The following is a 27,692-nucleotide window of genomic DNA, read 5'->3' on the forward strand; positions in this document are numbered from 1 at the left end:
AACAGGGAAGATGGCAGCTCTCACATCTCTCACCCAGGTAATGTTACTGGAATGTATTCAATATTATGCAGTGGACTTTCAGTCTAGCTGTTGTGCATGCTGATGACCTGCAGTTCTTAGTGGTGTGCTCTTTATCCAATTTGTATAAGAAAGAAGACAAATACCGAAGGTATTTAGCTTGCTATCTGGATGGGACAAGGCCTTGACAGTAAGCTTGAAGAGAGTACCGTTAGAAAGCTAGTTAGCTAGCCTGGCTAGTGGGCTAGCTACCGTTAGCTTGCTTGAAAAATGAACAAGCTAGCTAACGTTAATGCTCATTTGAGGAAAGATATTTTGAGATATGTTTCATAAATATTTAGATTTAGATACAAGACAGAAGAGCAAGAGGTATGCAACCAAAACATACCAACACATTTCAACGTTAGTTAGCTATAGCGAGCTAGAAGGCTAGCTCTATATAGTTAGCTAGGTAAGCTTAGCTAGCTTGCCAGCTAAACAATGCTAGCTAGCAAGCTACACAATTAGACTATTATAACATTGTAATAACACGAACATTTACTGTAATAACAGTGTATTACTATATACATAGTAATACACTGCTACACTGTGATAGCTATGAAGTGAGTAGTGATACCGTAATGCCTGCAGCTACCTACTAGGTGTGATGAATGATGACTGACCAGCTTGTGCGCTTAAGTCGATGCTGGCTACTTTGCATTTTAAGTAAGATTGCAGAGAGGACCAGTTTTGTGTCAATCACATTAGCTAGGCTACATGATGCTTCTAGTTATTCCATTAAAACATGACAAAGTTAGGCTTTTAGTGTTATTGGAGAACATGGATTTATAACCCCTTTTGCCATCTTATAATTCACACAATGCTTTAAGTTTAAAGAGCTCACAAAAGGTACTCAACAACTTGGCTATGGCCTATTAGAGGACATTCATATTTGATGTCATGGGACAGGAAATCCCTCTCTGGCTATTGTTTATGATAGACCCTTAAGTGGCTTTTTAAAGGATGGGTCCAGATGTCAGTAGTAGTTTGGTGGGGTGTGTCACGCTATTTGACGTAAGATAATGGTTTCCAGCAGCTATTTGAAATAGTAATCTGAAAAACCTTTCCCCAATCAGCTGTCAAGTGGGAACCCTGTGTACGAGAACTTTTATAGACAGGTAAAATACATTTTTAAGTTTGGTTATCACATAGTCATATTATCTACATAGATTGGGGATAATTCAATTTCTTTATTGTTCAATGGATGCATTAAGACAACACTAAACACATTCAACAGTATAGAGTGGAGGTGTGGATAGAAACATTTAATAATTTGGTTTGCTGTGTGCTTGTTGCAAGGTGGACCCAGGAAACACGGGGAGAGTAGGGCCCACGGAAGCTGCGTTGTTCCTGAAGAAATCTGGCCTTCCTGATGTCACCTTGGGAAAGGTGGGTAGCACTGGTACTGTGTAGCACTGCGGGCCTCTGAAGGCTTGGGCAGAGTGGCAGACTCAAGGGAACAGTCTCGGACACTGTAGACGGATACACTGTTCTGAAAGCAACCAGCAGGAAGTTATGTTTATTAGACTGTCATTAAGGAGTAATACGAGCACCTACACACAGGCATGCTTCAGTACTCCCAGAGGAATATAACTGGAAAAGATGACCACATCTTACGTCATTGCCTGGTCTGATTGGATCAATGTCTTTCCTTTCTATTTATCAGAACCTTTAGAGTGTGTACTTGTTTCAGCTATATTTGGTGTACCGTTTGTATCCATCTTTTGTTTTACTTGTTACCTTGGTCTGTTTATGTCATACTCTGCTTTGAGTCTTAGCCTATTCTATCTCACCATCACATTCAGCTGGTTATCTGGGACTTTTATGTGCATTGATTGTTATTTACTTTACTTTGTACACATTCCATAATGATTGTTGCACATTGATGCTTTAATTGATGTTTCCTTAGTTAATCATCTTGTTTGTGTTTGTCTCCCCTCAGATCTGGGATTTGGCAGACCCAGATGGGAAAGGGTTCTTGGACAAACAGGTAGAGAACTAATAATTTCCTCTCTTTGTGCGATGCCTTTGATTCTGTGGCCCTTGAGGGCAATTGAGCTGTAATTTGTATGGTTCCCATAAACAATGCTGTTGTCTTGTCTTGTCTAATAGGGGTTCTATGTAGCTCTGCGGTTGGTGGCCTGTGCACAGAGCGGACAAGACGTCAGCCTCACTAGTCTGAACCTCACTATCCCTCCCCCCAAATTTGTGAGTACAATCCTAACTAGTACAATCCTAACAAGTAAAATCCTACCTAGTATAATCCTACCTAGTACAATCCTAACTAGTACAATCCTACCTAGTACAATTCTAACTAGTACATTCCTAACTACACACGTTTCATGATAGTTTTATGATGCGTTTATTTTCTCAAACTCTATATGTTTATATGTTTGGTCGGGAGATTGTAAAGTAAGCGTGAATGTGAAGTTATTTTTTGAATTGTTTTGTTATAGAAGGACACTAGCAGCCCATCGCTCAGCACATCATCGGTCTCTAGTGAACCCCACTGGGCTGTGAGGGTGAGTCATGTTGAAACACCCCAGGACCATATGTTTGGTTGATACAGAAATATTTTTGTTTTGTATCTTAGACTTTTTTTATTTTATCATCCAAAACACTGAACAGAATTCAGAGAATCATCAACAATGAGTTTACCTTTGTTTATCAATCGCTCATTGTTATTTTTGTTCATTTTCTATTCCAGCCCGAAGAAAAGGGTAAATTCGATGGGATATTTGAAAGTCTTGCACCAGTCAGTGGACTGCTCTCTGGTGACAAAGTAAAACCAGTTCTAATCAACTCAAAACTACCTCTGGACGTGTTAGGAAAGGTTTGGGATCTTAGTGACATTGATAAAGATGGACATCTGGATGGAGATGAGTTTGCTGTGGTAAGGTGTACTCCAGTAAATTGTGGAATGACTAGATCTGAATAAACAAATATTTCACAGCTCACCTTCACATGTGTATAAGATTATAACTGACACAATAGTAAAACATAATAACTGTCTAATAACATTGGTAATAAGGCTTACTTGTAATAGCATTTGTAATGACTAGTAATAACTTCAGTCATCTTTGTTCTTTCCCCTCTGTTCTCCAGGCCATGCACCTGGTCTATCGGGCCCTGGAGAAGGAGCCGGTCCCCTCTGTTCTCCCCTCCTCTCTCATCCCTCCTAACAAGAGGAAGAAGTCTCTGGTTGGCTCCCTCCCTGGCACCGTGCCTGTGCTGCCCGCCAGCCCCCCGCCCCCCAAGGACAGCCTGCGCTCTACCCCTTCCCACGGCAGCATGAACTCCCTCAACAGTGCCGGCAGCCTCTCCCCCAAACACACACTCAAATCTGCGCAGGTAAACACACACGCACACGCACACACACACACACACACACACACACACACACACACACACACACACACACACACACACACACACACACACACACACACACACACACACACATACACACAAAAACATTTAACATGTGAGATGTGTGTGTGATAATGCGTGTAATCTCTTCTCCATGCCAGCACTCAGTGAACTGGGTGGTCCCGGTGACAGACAGAGGACGCTTTGATGAAATCTTCCTGAAGACAGACTTGGATCTGGATGGCTTTGTCAGCGGAATGGAAGTCAAGGACATCTTCATGCACTCAGGGCTGCCCCAGAACCTACTGGCACATATATGGTAGGAGAGACTGACTGATGACTGATGCCACTGATTACTGGACTGAAGTTGACTGTATTACTCATGTTGTTGTTATTGTGTGTCCAGGGCCCTGGCAGACACCAGGCAGATGGGGAAGCTGACGCGGGAGCAGTTTTCTCTGGCCATGCACTTCATCCAGCAGAAAGTCAGCAAAGGCATGGACCCTCCTCAGGCCCTGACCCCTGACATGATCCCCCCTTCAGAGAGGGGCACTCCCGTTCCAGTGTGTACCACTCCCTCCCATGTACGCATTCATGCACCACACACACACACACACACACATACACACGCTTTCTATAGGTTGTTTTCAATAAAGCGTCACAATACATTAGATTTGGCTGTTGGGAGACCCCCAGCTTTGCTAAAACCATTGACAACTACGTACCGTTTTCAAGGGATTGTTAAATAAATGTTATAACTATTTGGTTTAAATAAATCACCTATTGAGCATAGTCAGAACTACAAGTTTCAGATTATTCCATGCAAAGCAATTGCACACATTTAGCTCTGTCATCAGAGTTATACAGCAAGTACCTGCCTGCTTATCATGATCAGTAAACATCAATGAATGTATTGAAATGTTTTTCAAATTGTATAAACTGCCTTAATTTTGCTGGACCCCAGGATGAGTAGCTGCCAATGGGGATCCATAATAAATACAATTACAAATAGGTGCACTTGATTTGCTCACTAGGCCTGCCAGGTAGGCGGAGTTCTACCTTCAGACACATGAAATGGTTCATAATGGGAACACTGTGCCTTCCCGGAACTAGGGCTGCTGAATCAAGTGCACCTACCGCCAACAGGCTTTATTATTGGGTTTTTAACAGAAATGTTTGGTGATCGACTAGGAATGGCTTGGAGATCCACCAGTCACAATCGACCGGTTGGTGACCACTGCTCTACACCTTATTGTGACGTTTTATTGAAAACAACCTATTTTGGTGCAGAGACATGCTTAAAGTACTTGTATTTCCACTTTGAGAAAAAGGTTATTAGGTTTACCCATTAAATTGTTGGGGGCATATATAGAGTGTGCAACTTTCTTTCTTTCTGTTTATACACTTTTAGACACAGTTAAAAAAATATCTAATCCTGTATTCATTTCTGGGATTGACAGTCAATGTGTCTCATGGCTAGGAATCATTCTTGTGTTCAGTAGGAAGTCTTCATCCCTTGTCTCTATCCACAGAGTATGTCTGGGTATGTGACCCCTGTGAGCTCTGAGATGGCTGCTCTGTCTGAGATGAGGCGGGTGAGTGACGTCCTCCCATATTTTGCTTTTTGAAAATGTGTTAGCATTTTCCATGGCCTTGCTTCCAGGTGTTTGGTTTAAAAGAGTGGAGGGAGGGACTTTGATCCTCTGATAAGAAAGACTTGTTTTGGCAGCCAGGGAGTGTTATGTAACTACATTATTGAGCTGTGGAGAGAGTTTCCTCTTGATGGACAATAACTATTCATTGATTGATTTGGTGTGAAATTATATTTATATGGTTCGGAATTGCAATGGTTCGGAATCGTGGTTCGGAATTGTGATGTGCTTTGTGTGTGTAGAATGCTGTGATCTGTGTGTAGACTGCTGCGATCCTGCTCTAGTCTGGTGCTTAGACCCTACCAGGAGCTTACCGCACACTCTTTTCTTCTTTACCCTAACCTAAACGCTGCTGAATGCCGCTTTCTGGGTTATATCTCTGTATCAGCAAATAATGTTCAAGTTCTGGGTAGGTAACTGGTAAAACTCGACAAATGCTTTCGATGGCTCACGAGACAGAAACCCAATGATGAAAAGCATTTGTGAGAACTCAGTGACTGTGAACGGTGGTGTGACTTGATCTCCTAAGTTTCCTAACCATGGCGATGGTGACCGGCTCCCCTCAGACGTTGTTGCACTCGTCCCGTCGCCCGTCCCTCTGTGATGCTTCCTTCCCTGTGATCTCTCTATCTACCCTTTGGTTTGATCTGGATGGTTTGATGTCGTGGCTTTCTGGCTCTCAGGTCATCTAAGAATAGGGCTAACTTTCTTTCTCTTCTTCTCTTTCTCTTCTTCTCTTTCTCTTCTTCTCTTTCTCTTCTTCTTCTTCTCTTTCTCTTCTTCTCTTTCTCTTCTTCTTTTTCTCTTTCTGTCCATCCACAGGACAGCTCCAGTTCTGTTGGGTCAGGGTCAGAGTTCACTGGAATCAAGGAGCTTGATGACATCAGTCAAGAGATTGCTCAGCTGCAGAGGTAATTCACAACACTGTGGAGATATCAAAGGGGTTATTTTCTTTCAAAGTGATCTCAAATTGTAATTTATTTCTCATCACGCAACATTTGTGCCACTGACAATGATCCAGAATTCTGTACCTTGAAAACACACACTATCACACAAAGTCTTTAGGGATGTTTTTCAGATATTTTGTTGCTTTGTTATGTCATAACCAGCTTATGTCACCCTGTATGAGATCCTCTCTTCATTTCCTTTTTCATCAATCATCACTCAACATAGCTCTGACTTGATTTAGTTAGACATTGCGGTTTTACAGCAGTAGTTTAACCTAAACGCAATAAAAGTAGCAACTACAGATGTAGGATCTTAATTTGATCACCCTGTTGCAGGATAACTTTCCTGCAATGCAAGAAATATTAAACTTAGTAGTTTATTTGAGGTTTGTAAAGGCTTCTGAAGTTTGACATTTCCACTTTGAAATGTCCCTTACGAAAATGTATCAACCTCTGCAGAACCACCTACAAAATTCCATTCATTATCATCTTAAAAAAACATATACTTAAAAACTGGAAATCAAGCAATCGTACGTCATTAATGCAATGGAAAGGTCAATTGCTTTATTATCTAAAAATGGAAAGTGCGTGGGCAACGGGGAGCAGTTTGACGCCATGTGGTAGAAAGTGATGCGGGCGCTGAAGATGGGGGTGTGTGCTAGTGGGTCTGGGCAGGTGTGATGTTGTTGATGTTTATATGATGTTGTCGTTTGTATGTGTATGTTTTGTATTGTTTATCAAATATAAAAAATAAAATAATAAGTCCATTAATTATAATAATAATTTCCTGTTGCTAAAGGATTATTTTCCTGTTGCAGCAAACTGTCTCAAATTAAGATTCTACATCTGTATACTGTTTTGTGTTTTAATATATCGTTATGCTATCTACACACTAGAACTCAGGGCATAAAATGCACACTTCAAAGGAGAAGACAGGTCACAGCTGGTGGATGAGTCCTTCCCTCATCCCACCTCATCTCCGCTCATCCCACCTCATCCCCTCTCACCCCCTCCAACCTTCCTTTACTGTGTGTATTTTATCAATGTTTTGTTTTCACCACATACTCTTCATGCTGCGTCAGCAATCTTGCTTTTACACACTGGAATGCTCTCAGGTAACCCTCTCTTCGCTGTCACAGTCTGTCCTTTTTCTTTTGTTGTTTTGTGTGGAGGAGGAGGGAAGGAAAGGAGGGGGAGGAGTGGAGGAGGGAAGGAAGGAGGAGAAGGAGGAGGAGGAGGGAAGGGAGGAGGAGAGGAAGGATGGAGGAGGGGGAGAAGGGAAGTAAAAGAGGGGGAGGAGGAGGAGGAAGGAAGGAGGAGGGGGAGGAGGAGGAGGAAGGAAGGAGGAGGAGAGGGCAGAGTAGGAGAGAAGGAAGGTGGAGGGGGAGACTGTCTGGTTCTACCCTGTGGCACTGTTGGTTGATGGTTGTGTGTGTTGGTCTCTCTCAGGGAGAAATTCACCCTGGAGCAGGACATCAGAGATGCTGAGGAGGCCATCAGACACAAGTCCTCAGAAGTGCAGGTGAGCAGGCATACCATTTTTTATTAAAAGGGGACTCAGGGGTTTTCACATACAGTATGTACAGTATATATATTTAAATGTGATATGGTGGTTCTCCAAATTGAAGAATTGTGATGAATCAGGAATGTACAGTTTTTCCAAAAACACCCTATTTCAATGATAAAATGGATCTTCCCCCAAACCAATATCCTCTTCTTTCCCCCCCATCTGTCCATCAGGAGATGCAGAACGACCTGGACAGAGAGACGTGCAGTCTGCAGGAGCTGGAGGCCCAGAAGCAGGATGCCCAGGAGCGGCTGGAGGAGATGGACCAGCAGAAGGCCAAGCTGGAGGACATGCTCAACGACGTCAGGATCCAGTGCAACGAGGAGTCCCAAATGGTGCGAGGGATGGAGGGGTCATGTAGTAGCCGTGGAATCAATATGAAACATATCCATAGCTACTTTTCAGTATCAATCTGGTAGACAGATCTTCCATCCTTGCATTGGTGGACAAAGCTTACATTGTCCACTTTCTCTCCCCCTCTGTCTGTTGCTGTCAATCTTTTTCTCTACCCCAGATCTCATCTCTGCAGAACCAGATCCACTCCCAGGAGACAGACCTGCAGAGCCAGGAGGAGGAACTGAGCCGGGCTAAAGCAGACCTGAACCGGCTGCAGTTGGAGGAGAGCCAGATGGAACAGAGCCTGACTGCCGGCAAGTTCCAGCTGGAGACCATCATCAGGTCCCTCAAAGCTACTCAGGACGAGATCAACCAGGTGAGAGAGAGCCACTGGGGCCAGGTAGTGAGAGAGGAGAAGGAACAGGAATGTTCCCAGTCAGATATGCACCGGTCCCAGACACAGTGATGTTCTGTTGGGGATCGGGCTAAGGACAAGGACCACAACCGTACCTGATTCACACAATAGGGCTAACCCGAACCATGCTGGCTCTGATATTTCATTGTCGCACTATCCTTTCCTTGCATGGTTTCAGCACAGCTATCTATGGTGGATGCATAACCAGGCAATTCAGCTCAACATGGCTTGGCTCTGATTTGTCCTGTGGTGTGAACCAGGCTGATGTGTCTGCGATGTGAGAGGACATGTTGCAAGACACTTTCTAATGTGACCACCTGGGGGAGACTGTGTCATGAATGGCGGAAACAACCAGATTCAATTTGGGCTTGGTTCATTCCCCCTTGAGTTCTATCCTCTCATTTCTCTGAAATATATTCAGCACAGACTGGACATTTAAGGCGTACTTCATTTTCAGTGAAGTTCTAGGGAAGTTGTTTTAGAGAGAAATGTAATATATTCCGTTATTATATTTTAAAGTGCATGTCATCGTTGTCAACCCCTCTTGAATTCATTTGGAGATATCAGCTGGTTCTCAGTCCTCTGCCAGGTTTGGGTGTGGCAGTTTCAGTTAGAGAACCAACTGTTTTACCTCTGCTTTCTGCATCATCTGAATCATCATATCTGACATGACTTCCACGTGCCACAGCCCACACCTCAGATCTCATATCACCCGAGAAAGGATGCTGAGCCATAGATGGCTGTGTTGTCTTTTATAGGTGGGGACGTCCTTGCCATTGCATCGAAAATAAGTGAAAGATGATCCGTTCTCATCTACTCTCATTATGAACAAATGGCAGCACTTTCATACTCATCAGGACCAAATCATATTGTCTCTAATATCAAAATTCGTCACTCTTCTCTCAGTAAATTTGAATTATATTGAGATTACACCACCATAGTTTATGTTGTATTCTCAGCCCACCATCTGTGAGGAGTCAAGGGGAATACCAGTACTCAGCTGTAGCCACTTTATGATTCTTTTTGTTGTGTTGGCTCTTTTTGGTTTAGTCTCTCAAGGACATATTGAAATAAAATGGAAAAAGTAATCACAACCTTATGTACAAACACTTGGACATGGCTGGCTCCAAGCATAAGTGACATAAGTGGTCTCTTAGGGCCCCCAGCCACAAGTTAGAATAGTAGAATACACAAGGTGAAGTTTTGAAATTTGGTTGTGCATCAGCAGTTTTCCTGTTGTTATGTCAGTCAATGACAGTCACTCAATTGTCACACACGGGAAAAAAAATGATTGGTAAATTAGTCTAGCCAATTATCAAAACTTGTAGTAATCATGTCCGAATTACCGACCAGACATAAAGGGCACATGCCCAGGGGCCCTGACCTCCAGGTGGCCCCCATGGATTTTCTTAGCTACTCTCACTTAGATATCATTTTACCATGGCAAAAGTCATGGTAAAATGTGTAGAATTTCAGAAAACCTGCTTTAAAAGGGCAACATTTTCTCTTTGCCTTATGGCAAAATGTGTAAAATTGCAGGAAATGAACTTTAAAACTTTTAAATGTTTTCTCCACGGTCAACAGGGGGGCCATTAAAATGTTTTACCTACGAGATTGTGTGGGGGGCCCAACCAAATCTCACTTAGGACCCCAAAAAGTCTAGAGCCAGCCCTGCACATGGACCACAGCATCCTGCATTCACATAGGACGGTGTTGTTACACTAACGACCATGACATTCTCTGTGTTGAAAGAAACCCTACATTAACCTACTGTGTATGTGCTGTGCTGTTCCTCCAGGCTCGCAGTAAGCTGTCTCAGATCCAGGACAGCCAGCAGGAGATGAATAAGAGCATTGAGCAGTACAACAGCACCTTGAATGGGACCCACAGAGGCAGCATGACCAACCTGGCTGACATGAGCGAGGGATTCCCCGACCGTGAGAACGGAGACTTCGGCGCCATGGTGAGGACACCACACTGTTTAAAAGGACAGGAGGTTGAATTCAGTCCTTATTACTATGGCCCAGAGTTTCTTTCCTGGCCACGTCATCTGGCTCTATTTGTAAACCTTTGTAGTACCTAAGTGCATTGCAATCCTGTAGAAGTAATATTTATGAGAGGTAAATTGAGGTTGAATGGTTGGTGTCTAGTGGAGAACTGGTTAAAGCTACAAAAGGCTCTCATTCTACTCTACTGAACACAGCTGGTACATTTGGACTTGAACAATGGATTGCAGCCCTAGTGTAATGTTGTAGTTCATTTCAGATCATGGTAATTTGATGAGCCATTGAAACCTGCTGGCCTGGGTGTGAAATTAATCTGCTTGTCACCACTTTGAACAGCTGCAGAAAGCTGCAGCTAAAGAGACGATGATGGGAATATGCAAAACCTTCACCTGCAGAGAAAGGAGGTATCACTTCCATGATTTAGCATCAGAAATGTTCCATTGAAACGAGCGACTCCACATTAATCACATAGTTTGGTTATATTTTATTTGCTTTCCGCATAATGTAATTATCTTGCCTTACATACTCTCGCACAGTTATTTTACCTGTCAGACCTCTGTTATTCCATCTTAAGCTTTATTACCTGTGCATTTTGAAAGGGCTCGGACACTTAGCTCTTATTCTTGGTCCTAATTCTGGGCAGCGTTGAATGTCATGGTGGAGTGAATACATGGATCATGGTCAGACTTCTTATTGAAATGAGAAGTCCTGCTAATGAAACATAACAAGTAAGCGTTTTCATAGCCAGGGATCATCTGGCCCGTGAAGGCAGGTTTTCTAGAGAAACCCGACACCCTGAAGAATGTGGGCCCTAATAGACGTGTGTTTCCTACCGACTCTGGGGCTTTTTCATTGGGACCAGCTGAGTGCAGTGGGGCGCAGCAGACACCGAATGGACAAATTGCAGGAGAATGAAAATTGCCTGTGTGTTATTAAAGTGAAACTCAAGCTCAGGGGGCTCTCTGGTCTGGTCTGGAACCAGGCAGTCATAGTGGGGCTTCTCTAAAGGCACACATTCCTCTCTCCGAGGTCTCTGTTAGTGTTGTTGAACTCAAATTCCTCCACTTGAACCTGAGTGGGCCGTTATTGAAATGTGAAGTATTTGATTTGATGGCCGTCGTGTTTGGCAGCTTGGCGAGACTTAGCGGTCGACTGAATAAACAATGGAGTCGATGTGACTTGGTTTTTCTCCTTAATGCCTGTCTGAGGGGAAAATGGTTGAAGATGGTGGCAGCATTTTAAGTGTAAATAAACCGAAGCTCTCCAGAGCCAGCCAGCCAGCCAGCCAGCCAGCCAGCCAGCCAGACAGACAGACAGACAGACAGACAGACAGACAGACAGACAGACAGACAGACAGACAGACAGACAGACAGACAGACAGACAGACAGACAGACAGACAGACAGACAGACAGACAGACAGACAGACAGACAGACAGACAGACATCAAAATCCCTATTTTTCTCCCCTTCTCAGGAGGACCCGTTCAAGGTGAATACATCTGGGTTCAATAGCGTCCCTCAGGAGATGCACACAGACCCCTTTCACTCCGAAGACCCCTTCAAGACAGACCCGTTCAAAGGTGCTGATTCTCTCTTTCCTCTCCCTCTCTCTCTTTCCTGTCCCTCTCTCTTTCCTCACCCTCTCTCTCTTTCCTCTCCCTCTCTCTCTCTTTTCTCGCCCTCTCTCTCTCTTTCCTCCTCCTCTCTCTCTCTTTCCTGTCCCTCTTTCTTTCCTCTCCTTCTCTCTCTTTCCTGTCCCTCTTTCTTCCCTCTCTCTCTTTCTCCTTTCTCTCTTTCCTCTCCCTCCATCTCCTCTCTCTCTCTCTCTTTTCTCTCCCTCTCTCTCTTTCCTCTCCCTCCCTCTCTTACCTCTCCCTCCATCTCCTCTCCATCTCGCTCTTTCCTCTCCCTCGCTCTCTTTCCCCTCTCTCTCTTTCCCCTCTCTCTCTTTCCTCTCCCTCTCTCTCTTCCCTCTCCCTCTCTCTCTTACCTCTCCCTTCATCTCCTCTCCAACTCTCTCTTTCCTCTCCCTCTCCTTTTCCTCTCCCTCTATCTCCTCTCCCTCTCTCTCTTACCTCTCCCTCTATCTCCTCTCATCTCTCTCTTTCCTCTCCCTCTCTCTCATTCCTCTCCCCCTCTCTCTTTTTCTCTCCCTCTCTCTCTTTCTTCTCCCTACATCTCCACTCTCTTTCCTCTCCCTCTCTCTCTTTCCTCTCCCTCTCTCCCTCGCTCTCGTTCTTCTCCCTCTCTCTCTTTCCTCTCCCTCTCTCTCTTTCCTCTCTCTCTTTCTTTCCACTCCCTCCCTCCATCTCCTCTCCTTCTCTCTCTTTCCTCTCCCTCTCTCTATTTCCTCTCTCTCTTTCCTCTCCCTCTCTCCCTCGCTCTCTTTCTTCTCCCTCTCTCTCTTTCCTCTCCCTCTCTCTCTTTCCTCTCTCTCTTTCTTTCCACTCCCTCCCTCCATCTCCTCTCCCTCTCTCTCTTTCCTCTCCCTCTCTCTATTTCCTCTCTCTCTTTCCTCTCCCTCTCTCTTTCCTCTCTCTCTTTCCTCTCCCTCTCTCTTTCCTCTCTCTTTCCTGTCCCTCTCTCTCTTTTCTGTCTCTCTCTTTTTCCTCTCTCTTGTCTCTTTTCTCTCTCTCTCTCTCTCTTTCTCTTTCAATGACCTCTGCGATCACTCCTCTCCATCTGACTCATCTCTCCCCTCATCCCTCTGTCCTCTTGTCTCCTCAGACAGTCCTGCTTGAGTTCCCTCTCCTCCTCACTCAAATGTTTCCACAGTGCTCCCATCCTCCCTCTCCCTGACATTATTGGTAGTTTCACCAGAAGCAATGTGGACTCCTCTGCAGCTTGTCTAAGACTTTGTTTTTGCAGTTCTGCCTTTGTTTGCCTTAAGTGTGCTCTATAATTTGTTTTTGATTCCTCTGGGTTTAGATGACCAATTCCAGCGTTTTAGCTTTTGTCCTCTGTGGCATAGCCTCTGATTCCCCCCCACTTGATTCTTCTCCTATAGGTGACCCCTTCCAAAATGACCCTTTTGCAAAGCAGTCATCACTACCAGCCGCTGCAGGTATATATTTATTCACAACACGAAAGAGCCGTACGTGAGTTTAATTATACATGGACATCACAGGAGTTTGGTGGCACCTTAATTGGGGAGGTGGAATGGTATCAAATACATAAAACACATGGTTTCCAGGTGTTTGATACCATTCCATTTGCTCCGTTCCAGACATTATTATGAGCCGTCCTCCCCTCAGAAGCCTCCTTTGATGGATATAGAATGCCATCCTCTTGTTATGTTAATGAAACTATGAAACTGTGAAACAGGCTTTCACCGTCACACTTCTCTCTTTGTAATATTGTGGACTTTCTGTTCCCTTATCTTTACGATGAGGCAAAAAAAACCTGCTGATGTTTTCATTGCAGCACTCACCTCATTTACTCCTAACTGTAATTATAAGATAGATTCCAAAGAAAATATTTGCTGGATATTGAATGTTATCTAAATGGTGATTGCCAAATATCTGTAGACACTTGTTGTGTTTGTCTTGCGTAATAGAGAATGGCTACGCTCTCAATGTTGACTATAGTGAAGTCAATGAGAGTTGAACACACATCATTTTGAACTGATCTAAACAATATGCATAGAACATAGTGCCTGAACGTGGTTAAATGAGTCTTATTGAAAAGGTTAACCAAATGAGACATTATCTCAGCCACTATATGCTTTAGACTACACAGTACACCTGATTCATATAGCGTCGCTGTGTGAGGTATACAGACCAGTCAGACTGGCCTGTGTGAAGGAAAGGTCATGTCTGATCCACAGTCTGCTCTCCTAGATCTCTCTCTCCACCCAGACCCCTTTGGGGGGGACCCCTTCAAAGAGACGGACCCCTTCAAGGCCTCGTCAGAAGACTTCTTCAAGAAGACCACCATCAAGGCAGACCCCTTCAGCACCACCGACCCTTTCAGTAAAAGTGCCACCCTCCCCACCAAGGTACAGGGAAGCCATCATGGCACCTTCTAACCACACTGAGTATATTTTATACATGGGTGTATAGACTGAGTGTACAAAACATTAAGAACACTTTCCTAATATTGAGTTGCACCCCCCCTTTTCCCCTTAGAACAGCCTCAACTAGTCGGGGCATGGACTCTACAAAGTGTCGAAAGCATTCAACAGGGATGCTGGCCCATGTTGACTCCAATGCTTCCCACAGATGTGCCAAGTTGGCTGGATGTCCTTTGTGTGTTGGACCATTGTTGATACACACGGGAAACTGTTGAGCGTGAAAAACCCAGCAGCGTTGCAGTTCTTGACATAAACCGGTGGCACCTACTACCATACCCCGTTCAAAGGCACTTACATATTTAGTCTTGCCCATTCAACCTCTGAAAGGCGCACATACACAATCCATGTCTTAGTTGTCTCAAGGCTTAAAAATCATTCTTTAACCTGTCTCCTCCCCTTCAGCTACAATGATTGAAGTGGATTTAACAAAATAAAATAGATAAGGGATCATAGCTTCCTAATGTTCCTAATGTTTGGTATACTCAGTGTATGTATGTAACTGTTTCTTTCTGCTTGTTCTTGCAGACAAGTCATTTTACAAGCAGCGCAGACCCTTTCTTATCCATTAGCCCAAAACCCACCAGAGGGCCAGGACCAGGTACATGCTCAAATCTCTTTCTCCTATTCTCCTATTTCTCCTCACCCCAAGTCGTTTTTTGACTACCTCTCTCCATCTCTTTCTCTGTCATGTATAAGTCTGCTTTCTGTATATAGAGATAGAGAGATATATACTAGTGATGTGGAAAGTCACATTTCTTTACTTGCAAATGTACTTGGTGAATAAAGGTGATTCATTTTCCGGTGAGTTGCACAAGAGCACCCACACCTTTTTGGCCCAGCCTACTGTTGTCTGTGTATAAGCCTATAGGCCTTTGGCGTTGTGAGCTGTCTTAACCCGCAGAGCAGGTGACGAGAAGCACTGAAAATAGTTCCCATCTTTGACATCCGTTTAAACCCTCAAACCCTTTTTTTCCCCTTCAAGTTTTTGAACACAGGGTAGGTCTCAGTCTGTGTTTGGGTGCTGGTGGTTAACAAATATCAGTGTAAAATAACACATTACCTCAAATAGAATTTGTATGGATAAGATGGGTAAAATGTTGACCCTAATGGTTTTAAGAGGGAAACAGTTGAGGTTCTTGTTTGATGTGATATTTTCCTATGGTTCCCATTCTTAGCAGCACATGAACCACTTGAAACAGTCCCTGTGAAAACAAGAGATGCATTGTGGCTTAGGCCCAGAGGATGGCTCGTGGCATCTGAAATAGCCCTAGAGAGACCTTGGACAGGGCCATCTGTAACTGTGCAAGTTTGTAGGTCCCATTCTCAATCAACCCCTTCACTTCTCTAGCGTTGCGCAAGAAAGTCCTCTTTTTATTTTCCCTAGGAAATTGCTGTAGTCCATATAAACACATTACACCATGCAGTACTGCAATAACATCGCCGTGCTAGAACACAGGACAGGCTGTGGCAGTTGGATATTTGTAGGATCAGGTTTTCATGTTAGTTTGCCTATTGAACTTATGAGCCAAGTGAAAAGGTGTCACGTTGGATACTTTATATTCAAATCTTTTCGCCAGCTCATTTTGTCACTCTTGACTGAAACTACACAGGGTTTCTACACAGTCAGGGGTGAAACAGTGAAACATAGATGCAACAGTGTGCCAACCTTTGAGCAATGACACTGGAAGCACAACTCATATCAGTCTTGTTTTAAAAAATCTAATAATGAAGTTAGCTTTATGCAACGTTTTTTTGAGTGCGGACCCAATACACTTTTTTGTTTGTCTGAATGTGTGGGTTTTAACCACCAGCCAAGCTTCTGGGAGAGTGCCAGGGTTCCCATTTTGATTATGTTTCATAGAGCACCCTTTCGAATACTTTGAATATTTGTGTATTTGTGCTGTGTAACCTAAACCCTGGACTAACGTTTCTTGAACATCTCATGTTGATATTTGCTCAGATCTCTTTGGTACTCTGGACCCCTTTGGAAGCAGCACTGCTTTTGGAGGCAGTAACAGCTCATTTGGCAGTATCAGTAACAGTGGGTTTGCAGACTTCAGCCAAATGTCAAAGATCAGAGACCCAATGGAAGGAAGAGGAGGTTTCCCAGAATACCAGCAGGTATTTCTACTAAAGACTATGAACTTTTACATTTTATTTATTTAATCATTAGACTGCACAATTCCTATCCAGAGGTATTTTTTCTAACTTCCTGATTTAACACCTTCACTGCACATCAGTCTTGATATGATTTGGAACTTATGGACAGTTGTGAAGTTACTGCTATTAGCTTCAGCTTTGGCATCTGAATACTCATATATTCTCTCCCTTTCTCCCTCTCTCCCTCTCTCTCTCCCTCCCTCTCTCCCTCTCTCTCTCTCTCTCTCTCTCTCTCTCTCTCTCTCTCTCTCTCTCTCTCTCTCTCTCTCTCTCTCTCTCTCTCTCTCTCTCTCTCTCTCCTCTTCTCTTCTCTCTCTCTCTCCTTTCAGTCGGGGTTTGTGGAGGACCCCTTCAGTAGGAATCAGGACGGCCCAGCTCTGCCGCCCAAGATGAGTGTTCCCCCCAGACCCAAACCTCCCAGTGGTGAGTGAGGCCCGAGGGGAAACATTTAGAAATAGAGGGAGGAAATACGTGGGAGAATAGAGATGGAGTGGAGGTGTAGGAGAGAGAGAGACGAAGGGGCAGATAGAGAATGAGAAACAGAGAGAGGGAAAGAAGGGAAAAAAACTAGAGGAGGGTGAGGTTGTGGGTTAACCAAGGACGGGTAATGCGTTAACCAAGGATGGGTAGTGCCTACCTTCTAGGTTTCACTATGAATAATACTACTTAACACTTTGTACCTTGATTAACAGTACATTTTGCAATATAGGTCAATTTGATCTTGGTTCTGTGTTATAGAATTGTGCTGGTTTAGTATCCCTTGGCCATTTCCCCTTAATGGTCTTTCTCATCTCATTGCAAGTGTTGCCCTCTTTTGCTTGGATCTTCTAGTGACATACTCAGAAGAAGCTTGTGAGGATGAATGGCGTGGCTCATCACATATCTTCTGACTGTTAGAGCCTAGTTGACTAGAAGGAGTTGTAAGGGCCCTGAATACCCACTAGGCACACGCTGGTTGAATCAACGTTGTTTCCATGTCATTTCAACAAAATTACGTTGAACCAACGTGGAATAGACGTTGAATTGACATCTGTGCCTGTAGGTAACACTCAGCTGGTGTCGCCTCCTCTCTTACCTCCGCATGAGTAGAGTAGAGTATGCTAGTCAGTAGTCACAGATCAAACAGTGATGGTCAATGCAGCTTAAAAAACATGAAAGGCTCTTCATGAGAACAGATAAGAAGAGTTGATCATCTCATTCTCCTTTTGAAGATCGAATAAACTGATCAGTTTTGCTAGGAGATGAGTCCAGTTGACTATGCAGTAGCTCTGCTCAACTTAGTAGCAATGTAGCTAGGCCTAATATGCATTTTTAGCCAGAACGTTAGTTTGTAAAAGTGTTATATCACCATTTAAGCCTCCCAAAGGAAGTTGAATGGACCAGGGTATTCAGGATTTCACCACTTACTATTATTAAAGTGGTCCCACCTCATGGTAAAACCATGTATTCAATATGCAATGTAATTGCAGTGTAGCCTAGGTATACATTATTACAAAGTAGTTGCAACTTAGATGCATGTGAGTGGTTTATGTGCTGAATTACATGCATGAAATTAAATTAAAATAAAGAAATGAATTGTAGCTAAACATCCCCTATCTTTAGAATCTTTACTTGACATTATTATTTGATGCCAAGCTGCAGGGAGAACATGGAGCATCAGGTCTCACAGGAGATGATGAGTAAGAACAACAATGTTCTCAACCCCACCCTTCCCCACTTCCTCTCTTTCCACTCTGTGTGCGTGTGCGTGTGTGTGTGTGTGTGCAGGCACGTGTGTGTGCACACTCGAGTGAGCAGTGTGGCTTTTTGGCGACCTCTTGCCCGACTCGGGTCACACTCTGTGCCCTGGCCAATAAACATCTTTCACACCTGGTTTTATAGAACCATGGAAACTAAATGATATGGGTAGAGAAGAATTTGCAACATACAATAGATAAGTGAAAGGTCACTAGCATAGTGGGATAGTTTGATGCCGATATCTTAATGTTTCTAGGTGGTTTCTGAAGTCATTACATAGCAATACTTTAGATTTTTACGAGATACAGTCAGTCGGTCATGAATAGGACATGTGATTTATGTTATGAGAATCATGTCAGAACCTTTGTTTGTGGGGTTCTGAGGTGTGCCTTGTGCATTACATTGATATGTAGCACTAATGATGTGCTGGTATTTTGGAACAGGGTGGAGCTGATGGTATGTGGTAAAGACTATGTTCCATTTCCCGAAAGAGAAACTGATTGCCTGGCTGTTCAGTGGGGCTATGAACTGCTAACCTTGACAAGCCGGGTATAAATAACAGTTCGATTGGAAATGTGGTCAACACCTTCAGAAGCAACAACAACCAGCGCTATGTTCCCACGGCCCACTGACTGTGCCAGCTGAGGTTGGCCTACAGAGAAACATCACTACCATGTTAACATGAGCCTATTTTAGAGTAGTTTCAGTTCTTTGTGAAATGATTTATATATTTATATGTGGAAATAAAGGTATGAGGATACAATACGTTGGCATAAATAAGGCCAGGAGTTTTTCCTGACATTACCAGGAATAATTCTGGTCCCTAAACTTTTAGAAAAAACCTGCTATCTAGAACCTAAGGGTTATTTGGCTGTCCCCAAAGGAGAACCCTTATTGGTTCCTGTCACGTTCCTGACCTTATTTCCTTTGTTTAGTCTTGTTTAGTTGGTCAGGACGTGAGCTGGGTGGGCATTCTATGTTATGTGTTTCTATGTTGGGTTGTCAACTAGCCTGATATGGTTCTCAATCAGGGGCAGGTGTTTTACGTTTCCTCTGATTGAGAACCATATTAAGGTAGGCTGTTCTCACTGTTTGTTTGTGGGTGATTGTTCCTGTGTCTATGTTTGACGTTAGTAGCTTGTGTCTGCACTTTCGTTTGTAGCGTCACGGTTGTTTTTGTTTAGTTTGTATTAGTGTTCGTTTCATCTTCTCAAATAAATAGAAGATGTATCTATATCACGCTGCGCCTTGGTCCTCTCTTTCACCTCAAGACGATCGTGACAGAATCACCCACCAACCATGGACCAAGCAGCGTGGTAATGGGCAGCAGCACCAGCAGCAGTGGCAGAAATCTCAGGACTCCTGGACATGGGAGGAGATTTTAAACGGAGAAGGACCCTGGGCACAGGCTGGGGAATATCGCCGCCCCAAAGTTGAGCTGGAGGGAGCGAAAGCTGAGCGGCGGCGATATGAGGAGGCAGCACGGCAGCGCGACAGGTACGAGAGGCAGCCCCAGATTTTTTATTGGGGGGGGGGGGGGGCTAAAGAGGAGTGTGGCTAAGCCAGGTAGCAGACCTGAGCTCACTCCTCGTGCTTATCATAAGCAGCGCGTTACTGGTCAGGCACCGTGTTATGCGGTTAAGCGCACGGTGTCGCCAGTGCGTGCCCATAGCCCGGTGCGCTATAGGGCAGCCCCCCGAAAGTGTCATGTGAGTGTGGGCATCCAGCCAGGGCGTATTGTGCCTGCTCAGCGCGTCTGGTCTCCGGTACGCAGTTTCGGTCCAGGGTATTCTGCGCCGGCTCTGCGTGCTGTGTCTCCGGGGCGCTGGGTGGGTGCAGTGCGTCCTATGCCTACGCTCCGCTCGTACCGGGCAAATGTGGGAGTGGAGCCTAAGGGAGAGGTGCGCGTAGTAGGCACTAGATCTCCAGTGCTCACCCACAGCCCGGTTCTACCTGTGCCTGCACTCTGGAGGGTCCGGGCTGGAGTAGTATTCCAGCCTGGGGGAGTGGTGCCAAGGCTGCGCACCATAGCTCCAGTGCTACCCCACAGCCCGGTCCTTCAGGTGCCTCCTCTTAACACCAAGCCTCCTGTAGGTCTCTCCAGCCTGGTGGGTCCTGTGGCAGCCCCACGCACCAGGCTGTCTCTCCGTCTCCTCCCTACAGGTGTGCCCGTCTGCCCAGCGTCGCCTGCACTGTCCGTCTGCCCAGCACCGCCTGTACTGCCCGTCTGCCCAGCACCGCCTGCACTGCCCGCCTGCCCAACGCCGTCTAAGCTGTCCGTCTGTCCAGCGCCGTCTGAGCTGTCCATCTGTCCAGCGCCGTCTGAGCTGCCCGTCTGTCCTGAGCCTTCAAAGCCGCCCGTCTGTCCTGAGCCTTCAAAGCCGCCCGTCTGTCAGGAGCCTTCAGAGCCGTCCGTCAGTCAGGAGCCTTCAGAGCCGTCCGTCAGTCAGGAGCCGCTAGAGCCGTCCGTCAGTCAGGAGCCGCTAGAGCCGTCCATCAGTCAGGAGCTGCCAGAGCCGCCCGCCAGACAGGAGCTGCCAGAGCCGCCCGCCAGACAGGAGCTGCCAGAGCCGCCCGCCAGACAGGAGCTGCCAGAGCCGCCCGCCAGACAGGAGCTGCCAGAGCCGCCCGCCAGACAAGAGCTGCCAGAGCCGCCCGCCAGCCAGGAGCTGCCAGAGCCGCCCGCCAGCCAGGATCTGCCAGAGCCGCCCGCCAGCCAGGATCTGCCAGAGCCGTCCGCCAGCCAGGATCTGCCAGAGCCGTCAGTCAGCCAGGATCTGCCAGAGCGGCCTGTCACGCCGGCGATGCCGGAATTCCCCCTCAGTCCGGTGCTGCCCCTCGGTCCGGTGCTGCCCCTCGGTCCGGTGCTGCCCCTTAATCCGGTGGGGTTAATAGGGAGGGTAGCCATTAGGAGGAGGCCACGGAAGCGGGGATTAACTATGGTGGGGTGGGGACCACGTCCAGAGCCAGAGCCGCCACCGTGGACAGATGCCCACCCAGACCCTCCCCTATAGGTCAGGTTTTGCGGCCGGAGTCCGCACCTTGGGGGGGGGGGTACTGTCACGTTCCTGACCTTATTTCCTTTGTTTAGTCTTGTTTAGTTGGTCAGGACGTGAGCTGGGTGGGCATTCTATGTTATGTGTTTCTATGTTGGGTTGTCAACTAGCCTGATATGGTTCTCAATCAGGGGCAGGTGTTTTACGTTTCCTCTGATTGAGAACCATATTAAGGTAGGCTGTTCTCACTGTTTGTGGGTGATTGTTCCTGTGTCAGTGTTTGTGCCACACGGGACTGTTTCGTTCGTTCGTTAGTGTGTTCCTTCCTGTTCGTGCGTTCTTGTTTTATGTTCTCAAGTACAGGTCTGTTCACGTCGTTTTGTTATTTTGTATTTTGTCAAGTGTTCTTCGTGTTCGTCTTTCACAAATAAATATACAATGGATACATACCACGCTGCATATTGGTCCGATCCTTGCTCATCCTCAGACGAGGAGGAGGACGAGCGTGACAGTTCCAGGTAGAACCCTTTTGGGTTCCATATAAAACCCTTTCCACAGAGGGTTCTACATGGAACCCAAAGGGGTTCTACTTGGAACCAAAAATGGTTCTCCGTTGGGGACAGCCAAATAACCCTTTTGAAATGTTTTTTTAAAAGTGTAGTCAGAAAACACTGCCGTCCCTAGGGCCTTGGCATGGCATCACCCACCGAGGAGCGATCTGATGAACTTGTGAACTGAATCCTCTGTTGGTTATGTGGGCAGAAACTCTACCCATCTGCTCGCCATAAAACCCAGCATAAAAGAGGAAATTTCTCTCGCCGTGTATTTTGATACTGAGTTTATGCAATATACTATATGGCCCATCTAATTTAATGTGTTTAATTCATACCATGCTGGCATATTGTTTCATTACAATTTTGTGTGTATGCGATGGTGGGGGGCATTGTTTGTCTGCTCTTTCTATTTTGTTTAAGTTGAGCTGCGTGTGGTTTTGGTGCAGACAGTGATAAGGAAAAACTTCACATTTCTGTGGTAAAAGTTATCAAAATATCACTGAATACCTCAAGTTGTCCCCGTAACCACATATTTAATCTTTGAGACATCAGTGTAACATTTATAGTTCAAATGGGAGTACACCATATCTGTTGGGGAAATGACTGTGTCCTTACTGTCTCAATGTCTTCAGGTAAAAGCAGCCCTGTCAACTTGCCTGGAGGAGCGGGCGACTTGGCCAAGCCCTGCGACCCCTTCCAGCCATTCGGCAGTGACGCCATCGACCCATTTCAGAGTAAAAAGGTGGTCGGAGACCCCTTTAGTGGCAAAGACCCTTTTGCTCCTTCTGCCTCAAGTAAAGCCTCTAAAGACTCTTCCTTGGGTTTTGCAGACTTCAGTTCTGTAAGTTGAGCTCAGTGATACTCTCTCTCTGTCCAGACCAGTCTTTATATACCTAGCCACTACCTCGCTACTTCTAGCTCCCACAACGTTTAACTGAAGGATCTAGAGCAGAGCAGACGACAAGGCTCAGCCTGTCTATCTAGACCTTTCTGCTGCATCTCATCCTGGCCTCCCTTCACTGTGCAGACGTCTCTGTTTGTGAATAACCTACCACATCACTCCACACAAAGACCAGAGCCAGGCATCTGTCCAATCAGACCCATGGCATATTAACCACCATGTAACAGGCTAACTGTTCAGACCTATGGCATAATCCATAGCAATAACTACTGTTCATGATCACTGATCATCTGAGTGTGCGTTCCAACCCTACCTCATATCTAAGATGATGACACTAGCTGTTTCCTGTTGAAGAAGACTCTCACTTGTCTATACTGTGTTCTGATTCTGGGGGGGATTTCTCTCAACACATGCATTGTAGTTGGTTGCACACCACCTACAATGCATTTGATGTTGTGCAGTAAAGCACAGAAGCTGCATTGCAGAGTGATCCCCAGTACTCGTGCAGGCAAGGGTGTCAGCCATTTTTGTGGTTTGATGTGTATGCTGCGATCGGAACATTTAAACAAATACAAATATATTTTGTTTGCTGCTAGTTAGCATGCTATAGCGCAGGGGTATTCAACTCTTGTCCTATGAGGTCCGGAGCCTGCTGGTTTTCTGTTCTACCTGATAATTCATTACACCCTGGTTAGAGGGGAACAATGAAAAAAAACGCAGTTGAACTGGCTTTGAGGTCCAGAGTTGAGTTTGAGGGCTAAAACAAGCGCAATTGGAAAGTATTATATCTCTGGCAAGCCTCTCTGGCAGTCCAATAAGTGGATTCTGGCAGTGTGAATTATTATTCAACCAGCCAGTGGTTACTTTAAAATCAGTGTTGAATAATCCAGCCAGTGTGGTGCTACGGTCTGGGCTGTCTGTGAGTACAGTTACATTTACACAATAATACCATTATTGTGGATAGTCATATTAATATAATACTTTGTTTAAAACGTTTGCATGCTTTGCAAGAAGAATGATTTCCCTAATAATCCTGTTTCCATGGACACATCTGAAATCAGGCTACCTGATGGGACTTAAATAAATACAGATAATTGGCAATCACAATAAATGTTCTACCACAGTGACCATGTTATTTTTGCAAAGCCTATTTGATTCTGAGTTTGGACATATAAAGTTTGTATGTGAAAACGACACTACATGGACAGAAGTATGTGGACACCGGCTCGTCAAACATCTCATTCTAAAATCATGGGCAATAACATGGAGTTGGTCCCCCCTTTGCTGCTATAACAGCCTCCACTCTTCTGGGAAGGTTTTCCACTAGATGTTGGAACATTGCTGCGGGGACTTTCTTCTATTCAGCCACAAGAGCATTAGTGAGGTCGGACACTGATTTTGGGCGATCAGTCCTGGCTCGCAGTTGGCATTCCAATTCATCCCAAAGGTGTTTGATGGGGTTGAGGTCAGGGCTCTGTACAGGCCAGTCAAGTTCTTCCACACCATTTCTGTATGGACCTTGCTTTCTGCACGGGTGCATTGTCATGCTGAAACAGGAAAGGGCCTTCCTCAAACTGTTGCCACAAAGTTGGAAGCACAGAATCGTCTAGAATGTAATAGTATACCCTTCACTGGAACTAAGGAGCCTGAACTTCCTCCATCAAACTTTACAGTTGGCACTATGCATTGGGGCAGGTAGCTTTCTCCTGGCATCCGCCAAACCCAGATTCGTCCTTCGGAATTCCAGATGGTGAAGCGGGATTCATCACTCCAGAGCACGCGTATCCACTGCTCCAGAGTCCAATGGCGTGGAACTTTACTCCACTCCAGCCGAAGCTTGGCATTGCGCATTATGATCTTAGGCTTGTGTGCGGCTGCTTGGCCATCGAAAACCATTTCATTAAGCTCCTGACTAAGAGTTCTTGTGCTGACGTTGCTTCCAGAGAATGTTTTGAACTCGGTAGAGAGTGTTGCAACCGAGGACAGATTATTTTTACGCATTTCAGCACTCAGCAGTCCTGTTTTGTGAGCTTGTGTTTGGCCTACCACTTCGCGGCTGAGCTGTTTTTGCTCCTAACATTTCCGCTTCACAATAACAGCACTTACAGTTGACCGGGGCAGCTCTAGCAGGGCAGACATTTGACAAACTGACTTGTCACATTGAAAGTCACTGAGCTCTACAGTAAGGCCATTCTACTGACAATGTTTGTCTATGGAGATTGCATGGCTGTCTGCTAGATTTTATACACCTGTCAACAACGAGTGTGGCTGAAATAGCCAAATCCACTCATTTGAAGTGGTGTCCACATACATTTGGCCACGTAGTGTGTTTCTAAGATGCATACGTTCAGTTTTTTGAACTCACTAGCAGATAAGCGAGAGGCTTGCACTACCGGTGCTGGCAGATAAAATATACAGCCGGAGCGACGATTCAACAGATTGCTCAGAACACCAGGTGTTATAATCGGCGTATGCTTACTTTGTTTTTTGACTTTACGCCAATTAAGATAAGCAGAGTAAAGTGTTTACATGACTATTACCATACTCGGCCTACTACCATAATCAGTTTAATCTAAAATGATTAGTGTGCATGTAAATGTACTCAGTGAAGCCATAATCCAGCATACTCATATTTGAATATTGACCCTTACCATCTCAGCTCCAATCATCAGCAGTCAGTTAATCAGTCACCCAGTCAGCCAGTCAGTCAGTCAGTCAGTCTCGTACTGTAGACTCTGAGCACAACCACTTAGGTTTCACAATAAGAAGCACCTTTCCTCCTGTATCTCAGTCCCTTATTAAGTCATTCAGTCAGTAAGTCAGTCAGTAAGTCAGTGAGTCAGTGTGTGCCCTATGCCAGGCTAGGCCTAAGAGGGAAGCCAATCCGGTGTGGTTTAGTGACTGACAGCTCCAGGTCACTGGTCTGGCTGTGGGATCTGTTGACATGGGAAGCAGCAGTATCACTACTCAGCTCTCAGTCCTGAGTTCTTACCCAGCATGTCTATGGTGTGTATCAGTGATGTGTGTCCTACTAGTGTGTAGATGCAGTATCAGTTTGTCTTTTCTTGAGGCTTAGTTTGCTCAGTCTGGTTAGTGTTGGTCTGCTGCATGACATTGGTAGCATAGATCCTGCTTTACCATCTCTGACTTGTGCCAAATTACTCCCAAAGTAACCAAAACAATTTGAACAGAATCAGCTGCCTGGATTTTATTGAAACAAAAGAGGCATGGTGTTCCACAAAAAATATATTATCTAGAAAAATACCATATCATATAATAATATAATAATAATATATAATCATATATTAACTTGGCCCCTGAATTGAATGCTGAATAATTTGAAAAAAAATGTAATGTATCTATTAAACGCCTCAATGGATTCTGTTCCATATTTATTCAGTCAGAATTGAAGGCGCTCATTTGAGTCTGACATCTGAATCAGATCTAAGGTTGGTAAAGCAGTGTCTCCTGACATGTGTGTTTTGGTATGCATGGGAGAGTTCCTAGCTCTACTTTGCTGTGATCCTTACAAAGGCTAGATCTCATACTATCACTTTAACAGATTAGGAAAATGTAACTTTCTTCCTTTCCATTTTCTCCCTGCATGTCACTTTTTGCATGTTATCTCAAATATGCTTTTAGTTGCTTGTTCATTTTCACTTGGGACCAAACTGAAAATTCCTCCATGTTGCTTTGTCATAGTTAGTTGTATCTTGTGGTGTTTCGAAGTGTGCTCGGTGTAAAATGGATGGTGATGTGCGATTGGTGAATTATTTCTTTGGTGTTTTATCATTCATTTTTCTCTCGCAGGACCAGAAAAGGTTAAGGTAAGAATGTTTGAACATGCGGTCAAATTGAATAGTGGCTTGTTTTGTGTTTTGGTCTCGTACTGTAGGCTCTGAGCACAACCACTTAGGTTTCACAATAAGAAGCACCTTTCCTCCAACAGCAGAACACACTTGAATTGAATATTAAAGTAAGGATAGGGATAGGTCAATTAGTGTGTGTGTAGTAGTGTGTATATTTTGTGTGTGTGCTGAAGTGTATACGTTTTATACGTTGTATAGTTATAATCCAGAGCAGAGTAGATGGTGACTATGAAAACTACAGTCATGTATATCCTCTTACTGTAGCCAGGCAAACATGGAAGTTTACCCTTTATATACAGTGTAAGGTTCACTAAAATGCAATAATCTGTCAAAACACCTTCTAATGTATGTGTTTTCTATATGGTGTGAGGGATGAATCATTTGTATGTTAAATGCCTCTCCTCTTCTCTCTGTAGTTTGGAAATGAGGCTCAGCAACTGGAGTGGGCGAAGCGAGAGAGTGAGCGAGCGGAGCGGGAGCGGCTGAAGAGACTCCGGCAGCAGGAGCAAGAGGACTTAGAGCTGGCCATCGCTCTCAGCAAGGCCGAGATGTCTCACGGGTGACCTGGACTGGACTGGACACACACACACACACACACACACACACACACACACACACACACACACACACACACACACACACACACACACACACACACACACACACACACACATCCCATTGCACAAAAACTGGTTGAATCAACGTTGTTTCCACATCATTTCAACAAAAAATAAATACATGTGATGACATTGAATTAACGTTGAAAACTCATTGGATTTGTAAAAAGTCAGTAACGTAAGGGTATTTAGTATTTTTTTCAACCAACTTTTAACCTTAATCCAATGACATGGGGATTTTTTTTGTTGATTTCATGTTGAGTTCACGTTAGTTGACAACTCAAAGAAATGTAAATCAAAACTAGACGTTGAACTGAATTCTGTGCCCAGTGGGATGCCCACGCACATAGAGATACAGACACATATAGACAAACACACACATATAGATAAACACACACATAGAGATACAGACACATATAGACAAACACACACATAGA

The 27,692-nt window shown here is 44.8% G+C and overlaps 1 protein-coding gene across 1 annotated transcript; it reads left to right on the plus strand.

Moving 5' to 3' along the window:
• eps15l1a (epidermal growth factor receptor pathway substrate 15-like 1a) lies at positions 1–27,259 on the plus strand. Its single transcript, XM_039001002.1, has 24 exons — positions 1–37; positions 1,134–1,175; positions 1,357–1,446; positions 2,000–2,047; positions 2,170–2,265; positions 2,514–2,579; positions 2,765–2,950; positions 3,163–3,408; positions 3,588–3,745; positions 3,833–4,010; positions 4,959–5,021; positions 5,901–5,989; positions 7,475–7,547; positions 7,766–7,927; positions 8,107–8,304; positions 10,142–10,306; positions 11,824–11,929; positions 13,357–13,413; positions 14,189–14,346; positions 14,947–15,019; positions 16,382–16,542; positions 16,911–17,004; positions 22,501–22,709; positions 27,055–27,259. Exons 1-24 carry the CDS (start codon positions 11–13, stop codon positions 27,199–27,201), a joined length of 2,892 nt encoding a protein of 963 aa, XP_038856930.1. The 5' UTR covers positions 1–10; the 3' UTR covers positions 27,202–27,259.
• The last annotated feature ends 433 nt before the right edge of the window (positions 27,260–27,692 follow it).

The sequence above is a fragment of the Salvelinus namaycush genome, chromosome 9 (assembly GCF_016432855.1).
Source record: "Salvelinus namaycush isolate Seneca chromosome 9, SaNama_1.0, whole genome shotgun sequence".
Classification (NCBI taxonomy): Eukaryota; Metazoa; Chordata; class Actinopteri; order Salmoniformes; family Salmonidae; genus Salvelinus; species Salvelinus namaycush.